Source organism: Dromaius novaehollandiae, chromosome 29 (genome assembly GCF_036370855.1).
Source record: "Dromaius novaehollandiae isolate bDroNov1 chromosome 29, bDroNov1.hap1, whole genome shotgun sequence".
NCBI lineage: Eukaryota > Metazoa > Chordata > Aves > Casuariiformes > Dromaiidae > Dromaius > Dromaius novaehollandiae.
The window spans coordinates 2,735,583-2,751,473 of NC_088126.1; the positions used below are offsets into that span (position 1 = coordinate 2,735,583).

Below are 15,891 nucleotides of genomic sequence, written 5' to 3' on the forward strand. Positions count from 1 at the left end.
CTGGAGCTGTGTGTCCCGTGTGCGAGTACCGAGGCACCTGGCAGAGCCGGAGTGGTGGCAGGAGCCCTCCTCGGGTGCTGTGTGCGTGGCAGCCCGGTGCTGAGCCCTGCCAGCGTTTCGGGGCTCAGGGCTGCACGCAGCTCTCCTGCCTTTTCAGGCAAGCTGTCCCGTCCTGTCCTGTGGCATTGCAGCCCCAGGGGCTGCTTCGGTGGCTGCTCCGCATCACGAGGGAGGGAGAGGTGGCTGTGCCAGCCTGAGCTGCTGGCATGTCCTCGGAGATGGCCGTCAGGCGTCAGTGGCCCTGCGCTGGCAGCAGTTGCTGGCGTGGCAGTGCGGATGCTTCCCCGGGTGTCTGACACCTGTCCCTGGGGCTCGTGGGAGCTGTTTTGAGCTGGGTGCCAAGAATGTCCAGAAGCCTTCAGCACGACCTGCTCTCCAGAGCATCCTGCCTCGCCGTGGCCAGGAGCTCTCTGCCCCCCCTCCTGCCTCTGAACCCCTGCGATGTTGCCAAAAACCCTTCGAGGATGCTGGGGGGGCGGGGGGAATGGGACCACTCTGCAAAGAGTTAAGTATTTCTCATAGAGACATGTTTTATGATGCTGCTGAAAAGCTGTGGTGCTGTTGCAGCCTTTTAGGGCAGGCTGAGCTGGCCTGCGTCTTCCTTTGGAAACACCTGAGATTTGGGCTGGAAGCTTGCACTGGGCTATGCCAGGACTGGAGCTGGGAGCAGTCCTGACACATGAGGTGTCTCCCCTGCTTTTCGGCATCCAACATCCCTGTCTTGGGACCGCAGCTTTAGTCAGCGAGTCCTCCTGCGAGTGCGTCCTCGTGCCTGGCTGGCAGCTGACTTTGCTGGAGACAGTCCAGTGCTACCATCTTGTGCGAGGATGGTGGCAAGGCTGTGACCAGCAAACAAGGAGGGACAGAGGCCTTGTCCTGCCCTGTCCCTCGTGTCATTGTAGGAGCAGGATGGGTGAAGCTCCCCAGCTAGCCCTGTGGTGGGACTTGCTGCTCCTGGGGTCCTGCCTCCCCACCCCATCCCTGCTGTGCTCATGTGGTGGCCGTGCCCCTCTTCTGTCAAGGGCCAGCAGGTTACAGCCATGGCGGGTTTTAATTAAATCAAGCTGCACTGGCGCAGCGGCCTGGCCGTGCCCATCTGTTCCCCCAAGCTGTCAGCGTGCGTGGCGCAGAGGCGAGCGGAGTATCTAGGTCGTGCTGGGGGTGCGGCGCGGCGAGTCGTGTAGGCTGTTGCTGGAGACAGTGGAGCCATCGCAGCGGGGGCCGCGTCCCCGTGCTGTGCACGAGGTGTTCTGGGTCCCCTCTACGAAGTGGGCCCTGCACAAGGCTTCTGGGAGCAGGCAGAGGGCTTGGCTGCTGCTGTCTGCGCTGGCTCTGTGTTGTGGCACCCCATCCTGAGTCTTCCCCAAGGCTTGGTTCTCGGGGCAGATTCCCACCATCTCTTAGGCTGTATCTGCGTGGCTTTCACAGGGGGCTTCTGTGGTGGTCTGGAGGAGCTCCCCTTCCCCCAGAGCTAGACTTGGGGTTTATGGTGCTATCCAGAAGCATCATCTTTCTCTCTGTGGGGTCTGAGACCCATCTCTGTCTAGGCTTCCTGGTTCCCCCCAGCTGTCACAGTTGTGGGCACAGAAAGGAAGGAGAAGGAAGGTCCTCAGTAAGGCTGAAGGCCAAGCCAGAGCTGTGGTGGCTTTACAGTGAGCAGAGTCCCTTTGGTGCTCCTTCATCCTGCCCTTTCTGGTCAGCCCAGGGGCTGGATTGTATGGACCCAAAGGGACACCCTTGGGAGTGGGAGGCAGTCTCTGGGGTTTCATACCTGAGGTGAGGGTCTAAATCTGGGTTTGGGGGGCAGAGATTGGCAAGGGGGCTCTTCTATTGCTCATAAGTGTGAGTGAGGCTCAGCTGATGAAAGCTTGAGCTGGGCAGAGGAGAGATGGGGGACCCAGAGCCTGAGGTGGGCTGCAACTGCCTGGCAATACCGCAGGGCACCTCAGCCCAGGGATACCTGTTGTGCCCAAGCTGCTGTTGCCCCAGAGCATGCCAGCACGCTTGTCCTGCTGCTGGCAGCTTCCCCTCTCCCTGGGCTCCAGTGATGCCGCTGGCAGCATCTCGGTGCCCAGTGGCAGTGTGGCCTGAACCCACCACCCCTGTGGCCTGGTTCCTTGTCCCCTGCTCCCAGCGCTGATGCTTGCTGGGTGAGAGATGCTTAAGCTGAGTCTGTCCTGGCTCTGGGCCTGTGTCACAGCACAGCGGGCAGACCACTGCCTGGTGTCTGGAGCTGGCCCTGCTCTGTGAGGGTGCTCAAAGGGCAGGTCAGTGCTTGGTGGGGGGGAGGCAGGTATGACTCAGGGGGTGCAGCTCCAAAGCTCTTTGGGGTTTTGTGTTGGCTCCCTGCTCACTCAGCCTGGAGCAGCTTGTGCTGGTGGCCAAGGAGGAGCAGAAGTGGGCACAGAGATGCCCAGTGTGGAGTGATGGCACTGGCACAGGACATGGCAGCTTGAATGCAAGCAGGATGCTGACACTGTCCCCAGATTGCCCACTTTACACAGGGGCTCTACAAAGCTGTGACTGCCTTGTGCTTTCAGTGGGGTTATGAGAAGACAGCCAGTCTGTGGGACCAAGATGGATTTTTGCAGTATTGTGGGCACAAGAAGAGATTATGGGAGTGGGCCAGAGGCACCAGCAGGTTTCTGGGGATGGAAGGACTGGCTTCAGCCCTGCCTGGTCTCTGGGGTTGTCCTCTCCGACAGCTTTTGCCCAGTCTGGATGGTCTGAGGATGCCCTGCGTGTGTCATGCAGCACAAGCACGCAGGCACCAGTGCCATCATGTGGCTGCACAGCTTTAGCCCCCTGCCCCAGGGCAAATGCACACCTTGCTCTGTTTAATCTCTCCCTATGTTAATACCTTAATGAGGCCAGGGCTCTAGCAGATAATAGTAATTGTGTTAATTAAGAGATCGGGTCTGTTCTATTCCATGTGGGTTTTATATCCTGTCCTAAATTGTATCGGAGTTGGAGTGCTTTGAGTTTGGACAACAGTGGCTTGGAAGGACCTAATCCCCTACTTATGGCTGTACCTGCTACATCTGTATCATTAACTAAATTAAAACAAGCCAACAGGCAGATCCTCCAGAAGGGAGGAGTGACTGGAGAGCTATGGCCTTGATCCTGGCTGAGCTGCAGACACAGACACCTTGTGTGGTGTGGCAGAGGTGTCCCCTGTGATGGAGCATGGGTTGCACTGTCCCAGGGGACAGGTCCCCTGGTGATCCTCGCACAAGCTCCCGGTGAGGCATGCGTGAGTGGGGAGCTCTCACCGGGCCAGGCACGGTGTCTGCGTGCGAGCGAGCAGGAGACACATCAGGGAAAAGCTTCAGTCATGATTAACAGATTGGAAATAAGCTGTGGAGCGAGACTGCCGGCACTGCGGCTGGTCGGCATGTCGGAGGGGAGGATGGGGAAGACTTGATCACCACCTATAAATATCTCCAAGGAAAGGGACGGGGAGCAGAGGCTCTTCAGCTGACCAGACAGGAGTGGAGTGGAGTCTAAGGGCTGGCCATTAAATCCAGGCACGTGGAAGGGAGCAAAATTTCACTAGCAAGCATGAAATATTACCATTAGTGATGGGAGTTTACTGGGGCTGGTGAGGGAGTATTCAACCCTGGGAATATTCTAATCCAAATTTAGGAGACTTTCATAACCACACCGGCTGGATGTGAGCAGGGAAGAATTCACCCGTGTTCCCTGGCTGGCCTTGCCTTAGCATGAGCAGAATGGTCTGGGCCTGGAAAGCCAGGTAGCCTCAACCCCCTGCCCTCCTCATCCCTCTCTGATCCTTGCCAAGGGAAAAGCAGCATGATGGGGTGTTTGCGGCTGTGTCCCCATGTGTTGGGAGCCAGCAGCCCACAGCACGGAAGGGTGGAGGACCCACAGGGCTGTGAACGGAGGTTTGTCCAAGCCTTGGCAGCTGGCAGGGTTGGGGCTGATGTCTCCAGCAGCGCTGCAGGGACCCTGGGCACCATTGCCCCCAGTCTCAGAGGGACCCGAGGCTGATCCATTGCTTAAATGTGATTGATGCCAGGATGTCCTGGGATGCCAGACAGCTGCAGAACTGCTGTGTAGGGGCAGGTTGCCTTCACCTCCAGGGCTGCCATGGAGCTGGGTCTCGGGGGGATGTGTGTGCAGTCACACCTGACCTCGTGCGCACACGCAGCCCACACTTAACTTAGGCATAAGTGCATGGTTCCCAAGATGTGCGTCTTTGTGGTGACAGCTTGGCTGGGGTCAATCCCCAGGCAGTGCTGCCTTCTGAACAAGAGATGCTGCAGTGGGCAGCTCTGTCCGTGTGACTTCATCAGCTCTTTGCCTCATTTATGGCCAGTTCTCAGTCTGTGGCAGGTTATGGAGCTGGACCAATTTAACCTAAAGAGTTTATGAAACTGTCCAGCACATAAGTGAAGTGCACATAGCATCCTCTTCCTTTCCCTGTTCTTTCTGTGGAGCTGGTGCAGACAGTACTTGCTTGGTGCTTGCTCCAGCTGGGTGAGGAGGGCGTGCAACCTCCAGGCTGGGAGAGTGTCCCCCTTCTCCTGGTGCAGCTTGGCTCATTGGCATGTCAGCTTTCCCAAAATAGCTGTCCTTGGGGCAGGCACAGTGTTATCTGATCCTGCTGGTGCTCTTCTCTGCCCTTGGGCTGGCTGCTCAGGAGCATGGAGCCCTCCAAGGAGCCTCAAGTGAAATGTGACATCTTTGCTGAGGAGGTGCAGTGTGGGAAGGGGGTGAGGCAGAGGGAGAAGGGATGTGCTCAGAAAGAGCAGGAGCCAGAGAAAATCCACCTAGGGGCAGTGACATGGAGAGCAGGTCACTGCCCCCAGCCTGTGTGCTGTGGACCACAGATCAGAGACCATAGGCCATGGTCACACCTGGTGAACTGTTGACCACACTGTACAGACCATCTTGATGAACCTCAGGTCATAGACTGCTGACCAAACCTTATGGACTGTTGACTAACACCTGGGCCACAGCTCATGGACTTCACATCACACCCCATAGCTGTGGATCACAGACTGCAGACCTCATCCTGTGGATCAGATGCCATAACCTGTACATTATATGAGATCATTATACTCCATAGAGCATGTTCCAGGTGTACTGGGATAGTCCACAGCCATCTGATAAACTGATGGAGCAACCCCAACATGTGTGAGTGTTGCTACCCTCCCAGGAGGGACCCTGTAGAGTCTAAACTGAGGAGCAGCAAGGGGCAGTAGCTAGAAAAGGTGCTCACAAGCATTGCTTCAAGCCTACAGTCCCTTGGTGACCCCCACCAGTGAGATTGCAGGCCCCCCCCCTGCAGCTGCTTTGCTTGTCTGAGGGTCTGTCACTGTCCAGCCCACTGGCAGGGCTGGCCCATCTGCTGGTTGCAGCCCTGTGTCCCTGGAGCCTTGACAGCAGGGACACAGTGACCTACTTCAGGAAGCTGCTTATGACAGGCAAAGATGGAGATGGCCAGCAGGGCCTCCTGTCTCACTGGGCACCTAGCACAGAGGGGAGCAATGGGCGCCACGGCTCTGAGCCCTGGCTTGCTGCTCCTGCAAGTGGAGCAGGGCTTGCTGCCTCCCCAGCTGCCTTCACGGGTGCTGGTCCTCATGCCCTGTGGCATGCCCATGCTCGTGCACGGATCCGCTCATGCCCCACAGGCACCAGCTGTCTGTGTGTTAGAGCAGCCCCAGGGGCTGTTTGGAGCCAGTCTTGATGCTCGCGTTTCCGTGTGGGTTGGCATGGAGCTGCCACCTGAGGGCAGCAGCTCTCTGGGAACCCCCGTCCCAGCGGGTGCTGCAGGTTGGGTATGGCAGGGCGGTAGGATGGCTCCTGCCCACCAGTCCTCTCAGCTTCTGCCAGCTGTGTTGTGGCTGGGGGATGGGGTTGCTTTGGGCAAATGCATGTCTGTGAGAGCGTGCACCTTGTCCCCAGGGCATGCGAGATGGCTCAGCTCCAAGCATGCTGCCCATACAGTAGAAACATCTCCCTCCTGGGGAGGAACAAGCATGCATGAGTGCATACATGCGTGCACAGGCATGACTCACATGTGCCCCACTCACTGCAGAGCTGTGCCAAGTGTGAACACTGTGTGCACACAGACACCAGCCTGTACATACAGCAAAGCTGTACAGCGCGCAGGGCAGGCATCTCTCCAGGTGTCCTGCTTGTGTGTTGTGTGTGCACACACTCTGAAAGGGCTGTGCAATATGGTCAGGTGTGTGCGCACACCAACAGTCTTATGCCCACACATGCACTCTCATGTGCCCACTTGCATGTATATGTGTGAACATAGATGTAAACATGCATCTGCACATGTATGTGTGTAGGTGAAAGCACACGTGGATGTATGTGCATGTGGATGCGCTCACACCGGCTATCCCAGGCACCGTTGCCCTGGATCTGGCCAGACCCCTGGCAGCAGGTCCTCCCCTGCCCCCCCACCACCACTGGCATGAAGAGCAGCCAGGCACCTGGTAGCTGAGCCCCCCTCCAGGAGTGACCTAGCCCCCCTGCCCCTGCTGCCTGCCCTGCTGCCTGGCTGTCCAGAACGGGGGCAGGGAGAAAATGTGTTAGCCCTAAGCAGGCTGTGCCCGCTGCCCCCCAACCTATTCAGCCCAGCACAGGAGCCTTTCTTATCCCAGGGACTTTGGGGTTGCTGCTGTCACCCTCTCCCTTTCCTCTATCCCTCAGCAATGCTCCTGCACGTGTGGGGAGAGGCGATGCCCAGGGCCCCCACTAACTTCTCCATCTCTGTCCAGAGAGCCAGCCCACGACGTCAGACGAGACGGTGGTGGCGGGTGGTACGGTGGTGCTCAAGTGCCAGGTGGAAGATCCTGATGACTCCTCGCTGCAGTGGTCCAACCCTGCCCAGCAGACCCTCTACTTTGGGGAGAAACGAGGTACGTGCGAGGGAGCTGGGGATGGAAGAGGGCTGCCTCAGGGGAGGTGAGCAAGCCCTGAGACCAGAGGGTTGCAGGGGCAGAGGGAAGGTGCGCTGGGGTAGGTGGTGCCCTAGGAGGGTGATCTTTCTTCCTGCTGCCTGCTTATGATGCTGCTGCTGGGTTAAAACATGACCCAGTGGAGGGTCCCGGCGGCACTGAGCCTCTGCCACTCGCCCTGCTGTCCCTCCTCTCCCAGCCCTGCGAGATAACAGGATCCAGCTGCAGAAGTCCACACCGAATGAGCTGACCATCAGCATCAGCGATGTGGTGCTGTCGGATGAGGGTGAATACACCTGCTCTATCTTCACCATGCCCGTGCGGACTGCCAAAGCTCTTGTCACCGTGCTAGGTAAGCCGCAAGCAGCAGTTACTCCTGCCTGCTCCCAGCTTCCTACCTGCTTTGCCCTGCGTGCGATATCCTCCTTACGTACACCTCTGCCACCCCGTGTGTCCTGACCTATAACAAACACATCCTTGCCGTGTCTGTCAGCGTGCCTGTGTGCGTGTAACCATCTCTAGATAGTGGCACACAACGGAGCTAATAAACTGTTGGGTTTCTTGCCTCCTCTACCAGGAATCCCCCAGAAACCCCAAATCTTCGGCCATGAGCAGCCCATCGATGAAGAGAAGATAGCCCGGCTGACCTGCCGGTCCTCTGGCAGCAAGCCCGCAGCCCAGCTCCGGTGGAGGAAGGGCAACAAGGAGCTGAAGGGTAGGTGCCCAAGCAGTGGGGCTGTGCCCCAAGGGAGTGGGGTAGCTGGGAGCAGGAGGGAGGCAAATGGGGCACCAGGGGTTGCAGATGTGCCCAGCACTGGACCATAGTGGCATCCCATGCTACCATCCACCACAGGATAGGGACAGAGTGTCCTCTGCTCAACAAGCATGTCAGCCCCATTCCTCTGCCGGGGGACTGTGCCCTATAATCCCATCCCCTCCAATGGTCCCTCCTGTCCCCACAGATGAAGGTACCGAGGTGGTAGAGGACCCCAACGGGAAGACCTTCACTGTGAGCAGTCGGGTGGAGTTCCGGGTCACCAAGGAGGACAACGATGCTGAAGTGACCTGCACCGTGGACCACGAGTCCTTGCAGAACACAGAGAGGTCGACCACACAGAAGCTGCAGGTCCACTGTACGTGGCATGCAGGGGTGGGGGGACTGGGACACATGGGATGGGGGGACAGGACTACATGGGGCAAGGGGACAGGGCCATAGGGATGGGGGACAGAGCTGGGAGAGCAGGAGGGGACAAGAGCCTCAGCATCACCACGGGCAGCTGTCATATGCATGCGGCTGTGCATGCACACACGCACGTACAGCCCTGCTGCGCACACTCACACACAGTCCTGACACACATGCACTGAGTCCTGCTGTATGTGTACACAGCCCTCACGTATGCGTGCACACGCGTGCACACACACACACGCACACTCTTCCTCACAACCCATACACTCACAGACAGCTCACACGTGGATGCTGCAGAGATGCTTCCCCTGCACATGCACGCCCCAGGCTTCCCCTGCCTCTCCATCCCCCATGCCCTGCCTGCATCACCCGCCTGAGTCCTGCCTGCTCCCTCCCTGTGTCCTGCCCGTCCCTGTCCCCCGCATCCTGCCTGTCCCCATCTCCCCAAGTCCTGTCTGCACCATCCCCCCTGCCCTGCCTGTGCCTATCTGCCCGAGACCTGCCTGTGTCATCCCTGAGATGTGTTTGCACCATCTCCTACATCCTGCATGTCCCCCCATGGGGATAGGGTGGGGGACATGGGGACCACACTGTTGCATGGCACCCCCCAAGCCTCTTGCCCCCCCCATCCCAACGGCTTGCTGGGCCCACCACACACAGAGGTGTGCTCACGCTGCTGCCAGCAGCCTCCCATGCACGCAGGAGCAGGGCCGGCGTACGGAGAGGCTCTGGGGACAGGGGCAGGGTTTGGGGATGCCAGCAGGGCCCCTGCATGGTGTGGGGCAGGGGCAGGCTGTCATTTATCTGTGTCTCTTCTCTATATGCAGACAAGCCAACGGCAAAGATCGAGCCGCATCCCCTGTACCCACGGGAAGGCGAGAAGCTCCGGCTGCAGTGCGACGGGCAGGGCAACCCCGTGTAAGGCCCTCCTGCTCCCTCCAGCTCCGCATCCCTGGGCCCTGGCCGACCCGTCCTCACTCTGCCGGGGAACCAAAGCAGCCACTTAGGCCTCCCCAGAGCACTGGCAGAGCAGGGTATTGCAGATAGGACAGTGCAGGCCCAGAGCAGGGCAGTGTGGGGTGAGACCAGGGCAGTGTGGGGCCAGATTAGGGCAGTCTGGGTTCAGGGCAGGGCACTGTGGGTTTGCGTCGATGCCAGGCAGGACTGGGCACCATGGGGAGGACAGGTGAAGTCCCCATGGCCTGCTCTGTCCTCTCACCGGAGCTGTGAATGCACCATAGCTCATCTAAAATGGGTGTCTTCCTTCTGCTTAAATATTCCCATGCCTTCACCCCCCTCTCACTGCTCAGGCAGTGGCTCTGCTCTGCCCCAGCCCCCCACCCACCAGCCCTGAGGTTCTGGGGAGGGAGAGGCGTCTCACCCCCATCCCGCTCCGCAGCCCCCAGGAGTTCCTGTGGGAGAAGGAAGGCAGCGACACACCCCTGCAGCTGAGCTCCGACAGCGTCCTCTTCTTCCCCTTCCTCAACAAGAGCGACAGCGGCACCTACGTCTGCACGGCCACCAGCTCCATGGGCAGCGTCGTGGCCAAGTACAACCTCGATGTCAGTGGTAAGTGGGACCACGGGGCACCCTGCGTCACCCGGCTCCTCCCAGGAGATAGTTGGCACAGCACCTCCATCCCGACTGCTTCCCCCGCGGAGGGACGCGTGGACATGGCTTCTTGCCCAGGAGGGCTGTGGTGTGAGAGGGGCTTTGCGGCACAGGGTGGGTGCTCGGACCACGCGCGTGGCTGGGGTCCCAGCGCGCTCACTGGCAAGGCGCTGAGCATCCCCAGGAGCGCTGCATCCCCAGGAGCGCTGCATCCCCAGCTCCTCCAGACGTGTCCAGACTCCTGCCGCGTCCTTCCCTGCTGCTCTCCATCTTTGCCTGGAGCCAGCCCTCACCCCAGCCCCTTCGGGCTGCTCTGGTGTTCAGCCTCAGCCATTTTCTCCCCTCTACATGTGACACGGCATAAGGAGGGGACACCTGGTCCCACCAGGCACTGTACAGAGCTGCTGGTCAGGGCCAAGCAGCCAGGCCAGGGGCAGAGAGCAGCTCCAGGAGGGGTTGAGGCAGGGACACAGCCCAGCCCAGACTGAGCTCAGTCCCTATCACCTCCTACTGCATGAGGGAGAGGGTGCAAGCGGGGGATTAAGGGGGCCACAGGCAGGACTGAGCTGAGCCTCTGGGACCTGAGTAGGTCACAGGCAAAGAAGCTTCCACGTTATCTATGCCATGGTCCGCCACACCATGCAGCTAAACAAGATTCCTGATGGCACTACCCCTCTGAACTGCAGGGTTTCTTGACAGCCGTGTCCCGAGCTTTTGGAGACAGGCCCCATGGCTTACCCCGAACTGCCAGAGCTGCGGGCTTGCATTGCTGTCCTGTGCCCCCAAAATGGCTCACAACACTTGACATCCATCCTCGCGTGGGAAAGAGTAGCGTCTGCTGTCACCCCATGTGTCACCCCCTCCTTGCTGCCCACTGTCCCCTTGCCACCTCTCCCTGCTCCTGGATCTGCTCTGCTGCTGCAAGCGCTGTGTTCGCTGTCGCTGAGCCCTGCCTGCGTCTGAGTGCTGTGTGGTGCACGTGGAGCAGAGCTGTGTGCTGTGCAGGGCTGTTAGTATTTCTCCAGCCCTCGGACCCTTCCCTGGCCAGGGCCGCTTGGGAGGCCAGGGGCTGTGCTGACCCACCCCAGGTTCGCTGTGCTCAGCACTCAGCCCCTTGCCCTGCGGCTTTCCAGCATTGGTAGGAGCTGGTTCCCCCACTGCCTTACAAGGGGCATCTGGTCCTGGATTTGGGGATGTCCACCTCTTCTACAAAACATCTTGCCATCTCTGTCCCCTCCATCAGCCTTAGACTTCCCACCTTCCACTCCAATCCTCCTGTGTGCTACAGCTGTTCCCTTTCCCTTTCCCTTTTGCTTCCCCTTCCCTCCCCTCCTGTTTCAGGCGCACTCAACATCCTTCACCTACAAACACGGCTGGGGGTAGAGAATGCGCATGGCAGCAGTTGTTCCTCAGGCGCACCACCCTGCTAAGTCCCTCTTCCCTCTGCCTGCCCAGGATGAGCCCTTAAATGCCCCAGCCTTTCCTCCCCTCTCACCCTCTGTCTCCCTGTGCTGCTCATGGCCAGAGCCCCGGGGTGTTGGAGCCACCGGACCCTGCCAGCCTGGGGGGGTGTTGCTGTGGGAGGCACTGGGATCGCTCTGGACTGGCACTGTGTTTGCTGCCCACCATCCTCCCTGGCCCATACCTGCTTTCCCTGGCACTACTTTTGCACTGAGCCTCGACAGAGAGGACATTCAGTCTTTTCTCACCCTTCTCAGGCTGCCCTTGCTGGGGCTTCACCACCCCCCTTGTCACCCCTGGGTGCAGGGGTCTCCATAGGGAGCTGGTTCCTCTCGAAGCCCTAGCTCAGGGCGCTGGGTGGACTGGAGCTCTCCTGCAAGCTGGGCTGAACTCTGGTCCTTCTTGTAATTGGTGTGTCCGGGATGCAGACCCATCCCTGTTCTGCACCCAGCCATGAACACAGCAGCACCCAGAGTACTCAGCACCCAGCCATGACTTCACAGCACGCAAGGTGCTCTGCAACCAACAGGTTCTCACAGCAACATCCAGGGTGCTCGGCACCCATCCATGAGCACACAGCACCCAGAACACTGGTGTCATCCACCTGCTTGGTCTCACAGCACCTGGCAGAGGACCTCCACATCTGGGCCTAGTTCCCATTTTCAAATCCCCCTCTTTTTTCCCAGAGACACTCGGATCTCGGGCACCGTCACCAGAGCATCTGCCCTGCCCGGCTGAGCCCTCTTGAGCCTGCCTGCCACCGAAGCTGTCATGGTCTGCAGTGAGGGGGAGCAGGGACAGAGCGGTCCTAAGGATGTGCCTAGGAAAGTGTAGGTGGGACCTTGTGGCAGGTGACACTTACCAGCCTTAGCAGCCCTGGGATCCCACGCAGGAGGGGACCCAGTGGAGCCCAGGAGCTGTTCTCAGAGGAAGAGGCTGCTGGGGGATGCTTAGGCACCCGGCAGGTCAAAGAGAGAGGAGGAAAGCATCCACAGGAGTGCTTTCCCAGGTGGGTTTTATCAGAGAATGAGAGGATGGTGGCAGGAAGGGAGGAGCAAGGCTGTGAGGGCTGTCCAAGGAGCAGGCTCAGACCAGAGTCGGGTGGGACCTGTGGGACAGCGTGACTGAGAAAGGGGTGGTGGAAGGAGCCTCTGAGAAAGATGGGTGCCCAGCAGGCCAGGACTTGCTGTCCCTATCATCCAGGCAAGATGTCCCCTGGGCTGCTCTGTGCCAGGGTGAGCCCAGAGGGCTGAGTGGTGCAGGGGCAGAGCCAGGCTGGGAGCTGCGGGGAGCTGGGGCCTCCTTGAATGGGCTCTGTCACACCTAGGCTTCTCCGAGGGGTTGATTTGTGTCCCTCTGTTTTTGTTGTCCTCCCCAGATCTTTCCCAGCTCCCCACCCCACACGTTCACTCCACTCCAGCCCCTCCGCCAGGCCCTTCCCAGCCCATCTCTCATGCTACCATGGCCACCGCTTCATCCTTCACTCCAGCTCCTGTCCAAGGTACCGTAAGCTCCTTTTCTCTCTCTTTACGGACCCACTGCTCCCCAGCCCAGCAGAAGGTCTGCAGGAGGATTGCTGCCCAACCCATGGGCCAGGGAGACCCTTGCCACATCCCAGGTGCCCAGCCAGGGCCTGATCTAGTTTGGCTGCTTCTTGGTGTGTCAGGACTCAGCAGCTACCTTCCCACCAGGGCCAGCACTTCTAGATGGTGGTATGCCGCATTTCCACGGCAGAAGAGGTCAAGGAGTGAGACCATGGGCTGCACAGTTGTCCTTCCTGCCCTTCCCTGTCTCTGCTACCCAACCTTCTGCTCCTATCCCATTAATGTAGACTACTGCCAGGAGGCGTGAAGGATGGAAATGCCCTCATGCATCCCTCTTGCTCCATGGGAAGTGTCATCCAGTCCAGCAGGGAGCTGCTTTTCTCCTGGGCCACTCACCCACACCCTGAGTCTCCTTAGGCAGACACCCCCATGCTCTTGGCTGGAGTGTTGTTGCGTGGCAGGTTGTTGTAGTGGTTGTCCCTGATTTGCAAACCATGCCTTGTGTCTGTGTGAAATGTCATCCCTCTTTCCTGTTGCCTCCTCTGTTCTTTCTTCCACGCTGTCCTGTACAAACACCTTCTCCTCTGAATACTTCTCTGGCTCTTTCAACCCTGGAGCTGAGCTGGGAGGATGAGAACTGAATGGTAGGAGGGTTTGGTCCCTGTAATAGATGCCAAACACCTTCACCCAGTTCAGCATGAGACTGCTTTTCCCTGGGTACAGGCTGCCACAAAGATACACTCTGCCCCACACAGGCAGGAGCTTCCTAGCTTGGCTCTGAGCAGTTCATCTCCGCCTGGCCCAAGTGCTGCTGTCCCTGCAGAGGGGACATTGCCATGGGGTGCCATTCCACATTCCCAAACACAAAGTGCCACCCAGGCAGGGCAGATGCCAGGACCCTGCTGTGGACTCAGCTATGAGATGCAGCTGGTTGGGACTGGCAATTGCTGGCTGGATTCTCTCCACCGTGACTGTCTGGATTCCATCTCCAAAAAGGAAGAGGGCATAGCACGGTGCCAGGACCGCCTTCCTGAGGATGCCTGCCTGTCACCTCCTGTGGTGCAGCACATTGCTGTGCAAGTCTGCTCATCACCTTCATACTGGCAGGATACAAAGGAAGAGCGAGCAAAGCCTGGCTCAGGCATGGATTCCTCATGCAGAGCCATGTTCTCAACCTATCCCCTTCTTGGGCAGAAATCCCCTCTATGAAGGACAGAGCAGGACTGGAGCTGGCTGGAGACCTCTGAGGAGGAATCATTCAGGAGAGCAATGGGGATTGCAGGTCTGCAGGATCCTGAGGGCGGAGGTACCGTGGGCTGCATGTACGGTGGCAGAGCACTTTGCAGGTGCTGGTCCCTGGGGGACATCCCAAGCAGCCGGGGCACTGAGGGAGGCTAGGTTTGCTCATCACAGCTCTAGAAAAGCTCTTCAGCTTGCTTCTCACCCAGACAGAGCTCTCAGTGCAGCTCTTCAGGGCTCAGCATCTCTCAGCTCATCCCCACAGAAGCCAGCACTGACTCACCTGCTCAGACAGCCACCTGCAGACGGGGACCACCCTCCTTTGCATTCCCCTCCTTGCTGCTTCTGATGCCTCTATGGGCACCATCCCTTTTCTATTCCGATCTTGGCTCCTCTCTTCCCTGCTCTCTGCCTCTACAGCTCGCTCTTTCCATTTGCAGTGGGGTCAGGCTGATGGATGCTGTGTGTGATGCTGGAAGACATCCTGTGTTGGCACAGAGCCGAGCAGGATTGGACCCTGCCAAGACTCCCATCTCTGGCCCTGAGCAATGCTTGGGATGAGTACCCACCTCTGGCATGCAGCAGGGCCTATAAGTATATCTCTCTCTTTCTGTTTTCTCTCTCCCTCTGTGTGGACAGATGCCAGCCCAGTGCCGTCAACCTCCGGCCCATACCATGCAGTTATTGGTGGGGTGGTTGCTGTCATCGTCTTTCTCCTGCTCAGCCTCCTCATCGTCTTGGGACACTACCTGATCAGACACAAAGGTAAGGCGTGGGCAAGCTCCTCCTGGGCAGCACATAGCCAAGACCCCCCTGCCTATCGGCCACCCCCGTGGCATACCAGGCCGACAGCACGGGGTGTGCTCTCATCCCGGATGGGGCTCTCCAGGCCTGGGATCCGGACTACTTCCCCAGTGTCAGTGGGCAGTGTGGGGCAGGGCTGAAGGGGGGCTACTGCCCATCCTGCCTGCCACAGACCTGTCCCTTATCTGGAGAAACCCAACGCAGCCAAAAGAGTCCTCCAAGATCCAGGGGCCACAAGACGGTGCTGGCACCAACCCCAGCACAGAGATGTCCTGGTAAATCCTTGGAGCCAGACAGGACTAGGCAGCACCAGGCAGAGACAGCTTTTCCCCCTCTCCCCTCTCTCCCTCTCCTACATGGCTTGGTACCCACAGCCCCAGGACTGCCCATCCCGTCAGTCCCGGTCTCTGCACCGCGTGGTGTGCTTGCCCCGTCCCATATCCCCTTCTCTCGCTACCCTCCCTGCCCATCCCCTGAGCCCTTGACCCTCCTGTTATTCCTACCCTATCCACTATTTCCACCTCCCCATCCCTGGACTTTTCATCCACCCAGCAGGTGTATGCGTAAGGCACGGGGAGACGGTCACATCCAGACATCGGCAAAACCCAGCAGAGGTGATGTGTGAGTAAGAGCCCCCCTCCCTGCCCTCCGAACCCAGAAGAGCTGCCTGCACCTGCCCCCTGCCCTGTCGGCACGGGGGCACGTAGCTCGTGGGGGAGCCGGGAGCTGGAGCCACGCGTCGAGGGCTCCCGTGTCCTCCTGCCAAGCGCTGTGCTGGCCCACGTGGCTCTGGGCACCAGCTCTCTGCAGGCATCCCCAAACCTGAAAACTTCTCTTTGCAAACTGTCGTTTTGCAGAGAAACATTTCAGTTTTCTGATGGGGAACAGGGACAGGGATGCAGGGAGGGGCAGAGCCCTCTGCCAGCAGCAGGGCCGAGCCCGATGGCGGGGAGGGCAGGAGGTGCACCTGGAAATGCAGCTGAGTGCAACTGCCTGCAAAGCTGGGGGCAGTTTCACTTCTGGCTCCAGATGACAGCGGAAGCTTTGA

General features: G+C 59.1%; 1 protein-coding gene across 5 annotated transcripts in view; it reads left to right on the forward strand.

Moving 5' to 3' along the window:
• The window catches only part of CADM3 (cell adhesion molecule 3), a 36,617-nt gene that overhangs the window by 13,698 nt on the left and 7,028 nt on the right, over positions 1-15,891 (forward strand). Inside the window, exons 2-10 of one of the 5 annotated variants that reach the window (XM_064499107.1) lie at positions 6,819-6,959; positions 7,198-7,350; positions 7,576-7,713; positions 7,961-8,131; positions 9,012-9,102; positions 9,584-9,753; positions 12,635-12,757; positions 14,679-14,804; positions 15,396-15,464. In XM_064499107.1, coding sequence (XP_064355177.1) covers positions 6,819-6,959; positions 7,198-7,350; positions 7,576-7,713; positions 7,961-8,131; positions 9,012-9,102; positions 9,584-9,753; positions 12,635-12,757; positions 14,679-14,804; positions 15,396-15,464 — 1,182 coding nt within the window. The remainder of the gene's footprint in view (positions 1-6,818; positions 6,960-7,197; positions 7,351-7,575; positions 7,714-7,960; positions 8,132-9,011; positions 9,103-9,583; positions 9,754-12,634; positions 12,758-14,678; positions 14,805-15,395; positions 15,465-15,891) is intronic. The other 4 variants (XM_064499108.1, XM_064499109.1, XM_064499110.1 and 1 more) reach the window with 4 other exon arrangements.